General features: G+C 49.4%; 1 protein-coding gene across 1 annotated transcript in view; it reads right to left on the reverse strand.

Annotated features, from left to right (window-relative positions):
• Positions 1-8,392: 8,392 nt before the first annotated feature.
• Positions 8,393-13,946, reverse strand: part of ntng2b (netrin g2b) — a 70,232-nt gene continuing 64,678 nt past the window's right edge. The window contains exons 6-8 of the mRNA XM_078426123.1: positions 12,530-12,697; positions 10,100-10,234; positions 8,393-8,820 (exon numbers count right to left, since the gene is read on the reverse strand). Coding sequence (XP_078282249.1) covers positions 8,597-8,820; positions 10,100-10,234; positions 12,530-12,697 — 527 coding nt within the window. The 3' untranslated portion in view covers positions 8,393-8,596. The remainder of the gene's footprint in view (positions 8,821-10,099; positions 10,235-12,529; positions 12,698-13,946) is intronic.

Raw genomic sequence — 13,946 nt, forward strand, 5'->3', positions numbered from 1 at the left:
CCTTGCTAACAACCACACTGTGTGCAACTGAAACTTTGAAGAAAGGGTTCAGTTCTCTTTTACAATAAAGTTTATCAGAGATCATATCACAAATGAGGTATTTGGTTCCTGCTTTAATAGAAGCTCAGCTCCTGTCAGTCAGTTGCCATCCAAACTTCCTCTTGGTCCACTATATTTCACATGTATTTATGCATAATCACAAATAAACTTTTCAAATATTTGTTGATAAAGAAATGTACATCTTCTGACTCCTTTTATCATGTGCAGATGCTGAATAATTTATTCTGAATATTTTACCATGATGAACAAACACTCACTAGATGTGGCCATGTTAAGTTAACATATATTAATAATTAAAGACTGGTATTAAATTGTGGAATTAAAGCTACTGTACTACAAAGAGAAGCTGGTCTTGTTAATCTTCTCAGTCGCTAATGTCTGATCCTTGGGACTTCTCTGCACCAGTTGAAATCGTGGTGCAACAAGCCATTAAATCTGAATGAAAGGAGAGTCCTGGGGAATTCAGAGCTGGGAAAGGGAGAGAGGGGGAGGCACTCTCAAAATAAGGAGATGGAATGTGTGTTTAAGTACCGGAAAGATTGAGCCAACATTAGTATGAGGGATTTTAATCCTTAGGTACTGAAAACCAAAAAAATCTAAACTTGCTCAGAAAGTGATCAAGGGCCAAGAGAAGTAGCAAACCAATCATACAACATTGAGAAGTTGGGACCTATATCCTTCAATGTTATTTACTGCAGCTTGAATTGTGATCGCTGCTCTAATACAACTGGCAGATAATATTGAAGAGAATTCAGAGAGATTTTATGTACATTAAGGGAAAAAGGGTGATTAAAGGGAGAATAGGGCCCCTCAGAAACCAAAGCGGTCATATGTGTGGAGCTGCAGCGGATGGGAAAGATCCTTGAGTATTTCTCCTCTGATTTTACTGCGAAAGTTAATGGAGATGTCTTGAGGACAGTCTGTATTGCAGCCAAGGAGGTAGATAAATCTCCCAGGCCTGATCAGGTATATCTGAGGACAATGTGGGGAGCTAGAGAAGAATTTTCAGGAGCCTTGGCTGAGGTATAGTTCCCATTTAAGTGGCTAAAGGTTCCGTGAGGTAGATAGGGTGGTCAAGAAGGCTGGTGGTGTGTTGGTCTTCATCATTCAGGGTGTTGAGTATAAAAGTTGTGATGTCATGTAACGGTTGTTCAACACGTTGGTGAGGCCACATTTGGAGTATTGTGTTTGGGTTGGTCACCCTGTTATAGGAAGGATGTCATTAACCTGGAAAGATTGTAGAGAAGATTTATAATGATGTTACCATAACTGGAGGCCCTGAACTTTCGAAAGAGACAGAAACTGCTGGAATAACTCCACAGGTCAGGCAGCATCTCTGGAGAAAAGGAATGGGTGGTGCTTTGAGTCAGGACTCTGTTAAGGCTAAAGAGGCAAACTAGGAGTTTATTTTTTGAAGCGTAGGAGGCTAAAAGGTGATCTTATGGAGGTGTGTAAAATCATGAGGGGAATTGATAAGGTGAATGCACAGAATCTTTTACACGGGCTAGGGGAATCAAGAATCAGACGATATAGTTTAAGGCAAGATGGGAAACATTTAACCGGAGCATAAAGGATATTTTTTTCACACAGGGTGGTGGCTATATGGAACAAACTGCCAGAAGAGGTAGTTGAGGCAGGTGCAACAACAACATTTAAAAGACATTTGATCAGGTACATGTGTAGGAAATGTTTAGAGGGATATGGGCCAAATGTGGGCAGGTGTGACTAATGTAAATGGGGCATCTTGATCAGCCTGGACAAATTGGGCCACAGTCTTGAGTCTGTCATATTCCTGAGTCTGTGTGTACATGCCCGATTGAGGAATTACTGCTCTTTCTCTATTTTAAGGTGCTTAAGAAGGAATAAGGATTTAAAAGATTGAAAGCAAGGTGCATTTATAGTGTTAGGACTATTTTTGTTTAAGCTACCACTCCAAAGTTGTACAGGTTTGTCAGTTAATTGGCTTGATAAAATTGTAATTTATCCCTAGTCCCTAGAATTGTGCTAGTCTACGTGGATCACTGGTCGGCACAGACTCGATGGGCCGAATGGGCCTGTTTCCCTGCTGTATCTCTAAACTAAACTACCTCGAAGTTAGCCAGGGATTCCATATTAGAATGGTTACAAGGGAATAAAAAAGGCATTTGGTTGGAATTTAGGACATTGCAGAATCTATAGCATGTAAGACTAGATGGAAATGAGAGAGTTAAAAGAAATCATTGACACTTTCATGTAGTTCTGCCCCAAAGGAGTTGCAAGCAGAGCTATTCTACCTATGATGCACAAAAAAATAGTTGCTTTGTGGAGACCACCGTATTTGTTCCTCCATATCCTCTTTGATTCAATGCAAAGCTCCATGAATGCCTATTGGGAGCACAATCTGTACGTTTCAGTTCTAATGGGAATTGCTGTCAAGTATTGTGTCCTTGAGCAGCTGCTGGATGAGAGATTTAAATGAGATCCAGCTGGTTCTGGATGCTGCCAAAAGAGTTATACATCTTCTTTCTCATTTGGTATCAACATCCTCGTCCCTCTAAGACCAAGTGCTGTCACTGCCCTGACGAGTGAGGACATCCCCTGTTGTCCTGCCTCATGTTCATCACTCCATCAGCTTCATTTAACCAGATTATCCAATGATTATTACTTTGCTGTCAGTGGGGGCTTGCTGTGTGGTGAATTGCAGGGTGTTTCTTGCATTTCAGTAGTAATCACACTTCCAGCACAAGTAAAACTCATCAGAATGCAAGGCAGTGAAAGGTGATAAATAAATGCAGACCTTCAGTTTGCTTCTGAGTCCTTTTCAAGCTGGATGAGTCTTTTAAATATTAAATTCAGCAGTGTAGGAAAGAACTGCAAATGCTGGTTTAAATCGAAGGTAGACACAAAATGCTGGAGTAACTCAGTGGGACAGGCAGCATCTCGGGAGAAAGAATGGGTGACGTTTCAGGTTGAGAGTCTTCAGACTGAAGAATTAAAGATTAAATTCAGCAGTGTTCATTGGATCTTTTGTCACACTGAACTGTAATGAATCATTTACGTTGATTGTCAGGAAAGTCTTCCTGTTTCTGGTGCGTGTCAGATCGTGAGTGAAGCCATTGTCAGCCCCTGTCTCTTGTCAATGGCTCCAATCAGCAGTTGGACAGATCTGGGTCTGATAGGTTGCCCAGGGAGGTAACTGATATGACATCTAAGGCAGCCATAGAATAGAGCACAAACAACTCATCTAGTTAATGCTTAACCAATTACACAGTGTGGCCTTTGAGCCAGCACCGCCATTCAATATGATCATGGCTGATCATCCACAATCAGTAACCCGTTCCTGCTTTTCCCCCATATTCCTTGATTCTGTTAGCCCAAAGAGCTAAATCTAACTCTCTCTTGAAATGGGATCATATTGCAAAATTATTCTGAGAACTGACAAAGTGGGTGCTGAGAATCTCTGGAACTGAGAAGCCATTGATTTGAGAAAAGTTAATCTCCAAGCTGTGCAGGTGAAGGCATTCAATGTATTCAGTGAATATTGACAGCCGGGAAGGGAAGGAGTAAGGGGGAGGGAATATGAAAGTGTTGTTGAGGCCATGATGCGATGAAGGAATGACTTTGAAGAGCTCTTTGTCCTATTTCTTGGTGTTCTTGCTGCTCCTGGTTGCCAGCCAGAGCCACGAGCCTGAAGGTGTAGATGGGCCAAATGGGGAAGAGTGGTAGCTCTTTGTTGGGAGCGGCCTTGTTGAGGTGAAGTGTGAGCCTTTGGCTCAATAGTCTTTGGCTCAAGAGGCTGAGGCAAGGAGGCTACACTTGAATCAGTTCTGCGTGTGTTCAATATTTAAACTTGTGACATATTACAGTGCAGAAGAAGACTATTGGCTGTAGAGAAGGGAATAGGTTTCATTCAACTCTGAGTGTCTCATTCGTAATTTGTGATTTTGTCCACTGAAGTAATGGCAGGCAAGTTTTTACAGTGTCCCTCTTGCAGGATGTGGGAAGTCACGGACACTGCTGGTGCATCTGACAATGACACCTGTGGAAATTGTGTCCAGGTCCTGCTCTTGAAGGACCATGTTAGGGAACTGGAGCAGCAGCTGGATGATCTCAGGACCATCCGGGAAACCGAGAGTTCCCTGGACAGGACCTTCAGTGAGGTTGTCACACCAAGGATACAAGAAGAGCGAAGGTGGGTGGCAGCGAGGAAGAGAAGTAAACATGGAGTGCAGGAGCCCTATTGAAAACAGGTACAGCCTCTTGGGAGCTGTCGGAGCGGACGACACGACAAGTTTGAGTGGCAGTGATTCCAACCCAGGTGCTGAGGCTCAACGGGGAAGAGTTACGTCAGGCAGAGCCGTAGTGGTGGGGGACTCGATAGTCACAGGTGTAGAGAGAGTTAGATTTCATTCTTAGGGCTAAGGCAATCAAGGGATATGGGGAAAAAGCCAGAATGGGGTACTGACTTTGGACGATCAGCCATGATCATATTGAAAAGCGGTGCTGGCTCGAAGGGCCGAATGGCCTACTCCTGCACCTGTTTTCTATGTTTCTATGCGGACATAAAATTGTGCGTCAGCAGGCGAGACTCCAGGGTGGTGTGTTGCCTCCTTGGTGCCAGGGTCCAGGATGTCTCGGAGCAGCTGCGCGGCATCCTCAAGAGAGAGGGGGAGCAGCCGGAGGTTGTTGTGCATGTGGCACAAACGATACAGGTAGGAAGAGCAAGGAGGTTCTGCAGTTTAAGGAATTGGGTAAAAGACTGGAAAGCAGGACCTCCAGGGTAGTGATCACAGGATTGCTTCCAGTACCTCATGCTAGTGAAGATAAGAACAGGAAGATAGGGGGAATGAATGTGTGGCTGAGGAGTTGATGCAGGGGGCAGGGGCTTGGATTTCTGGATCATTGGGATCTCTTCTGGGGCAGTGGTGATCTGTACAAAAGGGACGGGGTTGCACCTTAACTGGAGGGGGACGAACATGTTAGCGGGCAGGTTTGCTAATACTACATGGGAAGGCGGGGGGGGGGGGGGGGGGGGTGTGTGTACTTGTACAGGACAGGGGCACGTGAGAGGCTAGAAGTTGGTATGGGGAGTGGTGTGGGAAGGGTTAGTGGACAGAATAGGCAGGTGAAAGGCGGAGAATGAGGAAGGAGGATTGGTTTAAACTGCACGTAATTTAATGCAAGGGGCCTGACGGGTAAGGCAGATGAACTTGGGGCATGGAAAGGTACGAGCGACTGGGACGTCGTAGCCAGGACTGGCAGCTCAATGTTCTGGGGTACAGGAGCTTCAGGAGAGACATGCGTGAGGGAAAAAGAGGAGTGGGGGGGTTGCATCATTGGTTAAGGAGGATGTCATAGCAGTGGTCAGAGGTGACATTACGGACGGTTCGTCTAGTGATACTATATGGGTGGAGCCGAGGAACAAGAAAGGGATGATCACCTTGTTGGGAGTGTACTACAGACCCCGAATAGTCAACAGGAATTAGAAGAACAAATATGCGAGGAGATTGCAGCCAGCTGCAAGTCAAATAAGGTAGGGGGTTTTAACTTTCCCAATATAGACCGGGGAAATCATAGTGTGGCGGGTTTAAATGGGGTGCAATTTCTCAAACGTGTTCAGGAGAGTTTTCTTAAGCAGTATGTAGAGGCCCCAACACGTGAGGGCAACGCTGGATTAGTATTGGGAAGGGCAAGTAAATGAAGTGTTTGTGGAGGAGCCTTTTGGGACCAGTCACCACAGTTCGATTAGGTTTAAGATAGTTATGGATAGGGACGAGAGGGTCCACGTGTTAAAATGCTCAACTGGGGTAAGGCCAACTTTGAGGGCATGAGAGAAGGTCTCGCTCAAGTTGACTGGAACAGGTTATTTGTGGGGAAAGAAACATCAGCCAAGTGGGATGTTTTTAAAAGTGTGCTGACGAAAGCTCAGGATATGTACGTCCCCGTTAAAGTAAAGGGCAAAGCAGGCATACGTAAGGGGGAAAAGGGTAACCAGAGGAGAATGGGACCTCTCACCTCTGTGTGGAGCTACAGGAAATGGGCACGGTCTACAATGAGTATTTCTCCTCTGTTTTTATCGAGAAAGACAGTAGGACAGAGGAACTTGGGGCAGTCAATGGAAGTGTCTTGAGAGCAGTCAGTGTTACCATCGAAGAAGTACAGAAGGCACTGTCATGTATGAAGGTAGACAAATCTCCAGGGCCTGAGCAGATATATCTGGGGACATTGCGGGAAACTAGAGAGAAAATCGCGGGAGCCCAGGTTGAAATTTACAAGTCAGTCTTAAATACAGGAGAGGAGTTGGAAGACGGCAAATGTTGTACCTCTTTTCAAGAAGGGCAGCAGGGAACATGCTGGGAACTGTAGGCTGGTGAGCTTAGCATCTGTAGTTGGAATGTTACTAGAGAGTATTTTGAGGGATAGGTTAAACAGGCATTTGGATGGGCAAGGGCTGATTGGGGATAGTCAGCATGGTTTTGTATGTGGCAGGTCGTGTCTCGTAAATCTGATTGATTTTTATTTGAAGACGTGACCAAAAAGGTTGATGAGGGCAGAGCTGTAGATGTTGTATACATGGATTTCAGTCATGCATTTGACAAGGTTCCGCATGGTAGACTGCTCTGGAAGGTTAGATCGCATGGGGTCCAAAGAGAGATAGCTGAATGGACAGCAAATTGGCTCCATGAAAGGAAGCAGAGGCTGATGGTGGAAGGTTGCTTCTCGGACTGGAGGCCTGTGACCAGTGGTGTGCCTCAGGGTTCGGTGCTGGGCCTCTTAATGTTTGTCTTCTACATCAATGATTTGGATGATTACAGGGCAAGATTAGCAAGTTTGCTGATAATACTAAAATGGGTGGTTTTGCAGATAGTGAAAATAATTGTGAAAGATCGCAGCAGGATTTGAATCGATTGGCCAGGTGGGTGAAAGAATGGTTGATGGAATTTAATACAGAGAAGTGTGAGGTGTTGCATTTTGGGACATAGAACAAGGGCAGGATCTACACAGTGAATGGTAGGCCTCTGGGTAGTGTTGTAGAGCAGAAGGATCTAGCAGTACAGGTGTATGGTTCCTTAAAGGTCGAGTCGCAGGTAGATAAGGTGGTCAAAAAGGCTTTTGGCACTTTGGCCTTCATCAGTCAGAGTATTGAGTATAGAAGTTGGGAGGTCATGTTGCAGTTGTATAAGACATTGGTGAGATCGCATTTAGAATATTTTGTTCAGTTCTGGGCACCATGTTATAGGAAAGATATTGTCAAGCTTGAAAGGGTTCACAAAAGATTTATAAGGATGTTGCCAGGACTAGAGTGTGTGAACTATAGGAAGAGGTTGAGCAGGCTGGGTCTCTATTCCATGGAGCACAGGAGGATGAGGGGGGATCTTAGAGATGTACAAAATAATGAGAGGAATAGGCAAGTGGGGACGTGTACCTAGAACATTGTTGGCTGGTGTGGGCAAGTTGGGCCGAAGGGCCTGTTTCCACACTGTTTCACTCTATGGTACTGTTTGTCCCTCCCACAGGGGAATTGATTATTCCCATTGTATTGGAGCCTCGTTTCCTGGTGACCAAGGAAGGGGGGTGCCCTGTGGCTGGACCTTTCTCCGGCAGTGAGATTGAGTCCAGCATCTTAAGAAGCCACAATGTAGATGCGATCATTTGAATCGCCTTCACAAGGGGTCTTTAAACCAGTATATATGTGAACAAGAACCGTCCAGCTATTACTTTGCCCAGTTCATGATCCCGTAACAGTTTCTTGCTCCACAAATACTGCCTGACCTACTGAATATTTCTGGCATTTTTATTTTACTTTCAGGTGGGGAAATGTATCCTCCTGCCATGTAACCATCTTATTGATACAGTGGACTTCTCATTCCCCTTCGACTCTCGGTTTCAATTTTCTCCTTGCATCCTAATTTACTTAAATTATATTCCCTGATTACGGGTCAGAAAAAAAGAGAATGCAGCGGAATGATGTTAACAAGTCACTTTACTCTGTGTTGTCACTAATAAAATGCCCATAATATGTTAACATTTAAATAGAGCAAAAATAACCATTTCTACAAAATAAGTATTGAACCTTGTATAATAATACTGCTCGGCGTGTGATATAACCAGCCGCTCATTCCCTCCAACTTTGCTCCTTGTAATTCAGCCACTCCTCCCAGCCGACTGGTATTTTGCAAAGAAACGCAGCCACTATTGTTTGGGCATCGGTACATCTGGACAGTAGATGATGTTGAGTATGCAGCAGAATCTGAAGAGTCCGCTCTGCAATTCCTCGCCCTTAGTGCTGGAATTGCTTCCTAGAATCTCCCCCCCCCCCCCCCCCCCCCCCCCCACCCCCCCACCCTCCCTCCCCCCCGCACGGATTATGAGAACGTTCACTGTGGGATACGGCACAGACATGTACAGTCTCGTCATTGTCACCGAGATACACAGAGCTCCGACCCGACCCTGGCCCGGCACTCGGGCGGCGCAAGTCGTCGCCGGCGCCCTCCCGCTCTTCAAGCCGCTCGGCGGCCGGGCTCCGCGGCCCGAGGTTAACCACGATGCCCGCTGACTAGGAGCAAGGAGCGGCCAGCAGCAGCAGCACGAGTGCAGCCAGTAACGCGGTGGCGGCGCCGGGGGACAAGCTGGAAGCCGCGTTGCAATCCTGGTCCCCGGAGCGGCAGCGGCCGCCTTGGCAGAGGACACCGGTATATCCGCCAGCGCACAGGCAGCGCTGGCTGTGGTGACAGGTGCCGCCGTTCTGACACAGCAGCAGCTCGTTGTCACAGATGTTGGCTGCGTGGGTGAAGGAGAGGGGGGGGGGGGTGTGGAGGGGAGAGACGAGGAAATGTCCAGTTACTGAATGACTATTTCATCGGCTCTTCAAGGCCGGCCCGACCCGTCAGACCCCTCCTACACCGGTCGGTCAATAAAGCTGCATGGTGCACCCGCTGATCTCCAATTTCAAGTAAAACCCTCTCCTATCTCTCCCCCCACCCCGCTGCGCGCACATTTCTCTCACCGTCCCGTTCCGTCACCCCTGCAACCCCCCCCCCCCGCCGAAGTACATGCAGCTCCCATCCGAATTCAACATTTCCCTTTTATCCCCCTCCCCCTCCAACCACCCCCACCCCCTCCAGCTTAACATTTCACATCTCCGCTTCTCTCCGTAGTTTACACCCTTTATTTTCTGTCCTTTTCACCTCAAACGTTTGCCACTTGCTCCACTTATCTACAATCCACCACCCCCCCCCTCACCTGTACCCGCCTATCACTCGCTAAGCTTGTTCCCCCCCCCCTCTCTCCCACCTCGCCTCCCTCTCCATCCCCTCCATGTATTCTGCCTGACCCGCTCCAGCACTTTGTGTTTTGCTCGAGATTCTAGCACCTGCAGTTCCTTGTGCCTCCGTTTTTAGTCAGAAGATTCCTTCACTCTTGCGCTCACGTTTACTCTTTTCTGAACATTTATTTTTGGCAGAGATACACAATATGTGCAGGAGGAGGCCATTCAGGCCTTCGAGCCAGCACCGCCATTGAATGTGATCATGGCTGATCATTCAAAATCAGTACCCCGTTCCTGCCTTCTCCCCATACCCTCTGACTCCGCTATCATTAAGAGTTCTATCTAACTCTCTCTTGAAAGCATCGAGAGAATTGGCCTCCACTGCCTTCTGAGGCAGAGAATTACACAGATTTACAACTCTGAGTGAAAATGTTTTTCATCATCTCCGTTCTAAATGGCCTACCCCTTATTCTTAACAGCTGAACTACTTGAATTAAGTTTGTTTGCCTGTGGCACCCTGACTCACTCTGCCTCGCTCCCTGCCTTGGTACATGATTGCATCTCTAACTCTAACCCAAGTCAAAGCTCATGATTGAAAACGGCCACCGTTTTGCCTCTCCCTGCGGATGCTGAATGACTTGCTGAACACTCCCCCGCTTCACACTCGCGGTCTGGCCGGGGTCTTGTCTCATCCAGGGACGGTGCGAGCCCAGCCCCAGCCCGCTGGTGGCAGAGTAAAGCCGGAGCCCACCCCAACTCTCCAACTGCCCAGAGGTGAACCCGCGTACTCACGGAAGCAGCCCTGTCTCCAGTGGTATCCAAACTTGCAGTCGTCACACTTCAAACCCATAGCTCCCTCTTTACATTCACAGTGACCTGTCTCGTTGCAGCGATCGTGCCTTGACCCGTGCTGGTTGCAGTTACACCCTGTGTTAAACACATCACATGTTACTATTTCGGGGACATCTGCAACACGCCTTGCTTCAGGTTTCACCAGTCCTCCAGGGCCGGATTAAGCTAGTGCTGGACCCGAAGCATATGTTATAAAGGAGCCGTAAACACGGGACAAGGTGATGTCACTGCTCGCGCCCCACAAGACCTCACCCAGCCAGCGGCCACGTGCTCCTGCTCCACCAATGACTGGCGCCCAGGCCGGGAGGCGGGTTGCTACCTCCTTTCGGCAACACGCTCGGCCCCGCTCCCCGAACACACTCGGCCCGCTCCCCGAACACACTCGGCCCCGCTCCCCGAACACCCCCGGCCCCGCTCCCCGAACACCCCCGGCCCCGCTCCCCGAACACCCCCGGCCCTGCTCCCCGAACACGCTCGGCCCTGCTCCCCGCTCCACGAACACACTCGGCCCAGCTCCACGAACATCCCCGGCCCCGCTCCCCGAACACCCCCGGCCCCGTTCCCTGAACACCCCCGCTCCCCGAACACCCCCGGCCCCGCTCCCCGAACACCCCCGGCCCCGCTCCCCGAACACCCCCGGCCCTGCTCCCCGAACACCCCCGGCCCTGCTCCCCGAACACCCCCGGCCCTGCTCCCCGCTCCACGAACACCCCCGGCCCTGCTCCCCGAACACCCCCGGCCCCGCTCCACGAACACACTCGGCCCGCTCCCCGAATGCCCCGCTCCCCGAACACCCCCGGCCCCGCTCCCCGAACACCCCCGGCCCCGCTCCCCGAACACCCCCGGCCCCGCTCCCCGAACACCCCCGGCCCCGCTCCCCGAACACCCCCGGCCCCGCTCCCCGAACACGCTCGGCCCTGCTCCCCGCTCCACGAACACACTCGGCCCAGCTCCACGAACACCCCCGGCCCCGCTCCCCGAACACCCCCGGCCCTGCTCCCCGCTCCACGAACACACTCGGCCCCGCTCCACGAACACCCCCGGCCCTGCTCCCCGAACACACTCGGCCCCGCTCCCCGAACACCCCCGGCCCCGCTCCCCGAACACCCCCGGCCCCGCTCCCCGAACACACTCGGCCCCGCTCCCCGAACACCCCCGGCCCCGCTCCCCGAACACACTCGGCCCCGCTCCCCGAACACCCCCGGCCCCGCTCCCCGAACACCCCCGGCCCTGCTCCCCGAACACACTTGGCCCCGCTCCCCGAACACCCCCGTCCCCTGCTCCCCGAACACACTCGGCCCCGCTCCACGAACACACTCGGCCCCGCTCCACGAACACACTCGGCCCCGCTCCACGAACACACTCGGCCCCGCTCCACGAACACCCCCTGCCCTGCTCCCCGAACACGCTCGGACCCTCTCCCCGAACACGCTCGGCCCCGCTCCCCAAACTCTGTTAACGTTAATGAGCTCCATTAACCTACACTGTCCAGGCCTACAGTGAAAACTCCCTGCAGTGAAAACTCTGTGCGGTGTGTACACGGTACACTGCAATGGGTACTGTGCAGAGGGTGTACTGTGTACTCCATGCAGCATATACTCTGTAAAGTGGGTACGCGATGCAGTGACACTGTGGAGTGAGTACACACTACATCGTGGACACCCTTCAATGGACATAACGCATTAAAGACAATAGGTGCAGGAGTAGGCCTTTAGGCACTTCAGCCAGCACCGCCATTCAATGTGATCATGGCTGATCATTCACAATCAGTACCCCGTTCCTGCCTTTTCCCCATACCCCCTGACTCCGCTATCTTTAATAGCTCTATCTAGCTCTCTCTTGAAAGCATCCAGAGAATTGGCCTCCACTGCCTTCTGAGGCAGAGAATTCCACAGATTTACAACTCTCTGACTGAAAATGTTTTTCCTCATCTCCGTTCTAAATGGCCTACCCCTTATTCTTAAACTGTGGGGGTTCTGGACTCCCCCAACATTGGGAACATGTTTCCTGCCTCTAATGTGTTCAATCCCTTCATAATCTTATATGTTTCAATAAGATCCCCTCTCATCTTTCTAAATTCCAGCGTATGCAAGCCTAGTCGCTCCAGTCGTTCAACATACGACAGTCCCGCCATTCCGGGAATTAACCTAGTGAACCTACACTGCACGCCCTCAATACAGTGAGTACCCTGTCCAATGGACACCGTGCAGAGAGTTGGCTGGGGAATGTGTGTGCCGCGCAGTGCACGCCATTCAGTGAGTACATCGTGCAGTGGTTAAGGCCTGGAGAATATGGAAAACGTGCAGAGAGTTGGTTGGGGAATGCGTGCACCGTGCAGTGGTCACCACGCGGTGAGACGCCGGCACTGACCGATGCAGACGTTATCGTCATCCAGCTCAGCAGACGCGTTGCGGAAGAAGCCCAGGCGGCAGTACTGGCAGTGCTGGCCCCGGGTGTTGTGTTTGCAACTGACGCAGGTCACTATCTTCAGGTATTCAATGTAACTGCAGCGGTTGGAGTGGCCGTAGCATTCACAGTCTGAGGGGGAGAGAGAGGAAGGAAAATCAAAACCAGCGCCAACTTCAGTACATTGACTGACTCCCTGCGGTTGACTTATATTAGGAGTAGATACTGGACAACTTGTTTGATAACTTAAAGAAGAACTTGATCCTGAGATGTAAACTCAATCTCAATTTCACAACTTCCTTGTTGTCGAAATTGAGTGATTTGCAAAATAAATGTAATGAATTTGTGAATGTATTTAGTGAATAGGAAACGAGGATAGAAGGATAAAGAAATGGTTCATGAACTTGAAGGATGACGCAGACTAAAAACATAAACATGTACATTTTTCCACAGTGTTCTTTCTGCAAGCTGAACTGAAGTTAAACTACCCATCACAGACACAACGTTGTGGAACGGGCTTTCCAGCCATAGTTGTTTCACTATAAGGTAGAATAAAGCAAGTTCAAATCCGCATATTCTCATATTTCGCTTGAGCAGCTTACAACCCAGGGGTATGATTATTGATTTTTCTAACTTCAAGTAACCCCTGCATTCCCTGTCTCTCCTTCCCTCCCCCACCCAAGTTACACCAGCTTTTCATTCTCATCTAGCAAACAACTAACAATGGCCTGTTTCCTTTATCATTGTTACTTTTTTGCATATCTTTCATTCATGTGTTCTATATCTCTCTACCACATCGCCTATACCTCTAGTTTCCCTTTCCCGTGACTTTCAGTCTGAAGTAGGGCCTCGATCCGAAACGTCACCCATTCATTCCCTCCAGAGATGCTGCCTGTCCTGCTGAGTTACTCCAGTATTTTGTGTCTATCTTAAGTTCAAGACCGATGTCGGTTAACATGACGAATGAGGCCTAGAATAGTCTCAGGGTGACTCGGAGTTGCCCTGGTGTGACGAGGTTTCTCTGCGGCTCTCCATGGCAGATGAGTTGAATGGATTGGCTTAGAGGGAGGAAGGAGGGAAGTTAGTTTAATTTATTGTCACGTGTACCGAGGTACAGTGAAAAGCTTATGTTGCGTGCCAACCAGTCAGCGGAAAGACAATATATTATTCCACTTGAGCCATCCACAGTGTGCAGATATGTGATAAAGGGAATAAAGTGAGATCAAATTAAATCAAAGAGATCAGGAAGCCCAGGCTGAGGAAATCTTACAGCCAATCTGTGCTGTTTGCCACCTTTCCTCTGAAGAATATATGTCAGTGGCAGTTTTGGGACAAAAACAGAGAATGGGATACTTACCTTGATGAAACATACATTGAGTGT

The sequence above is a fragment of the Rhinoraja longicauda genome, chromosome 31, assembly GCF_053455715.1.
Source record: "Rhinoraja longicauda isolate Sanriku21f chromosome 31, sRhiLon1.1, whole genome shotgun sequence".
Classification (NCBI taxonomy): Eukaryota; Metazoa; Chordata; class Chondrichthyes; order Rajiformes; family Arhynchobatidae; genus Rhinoraja; species Rhinoraja longicauda.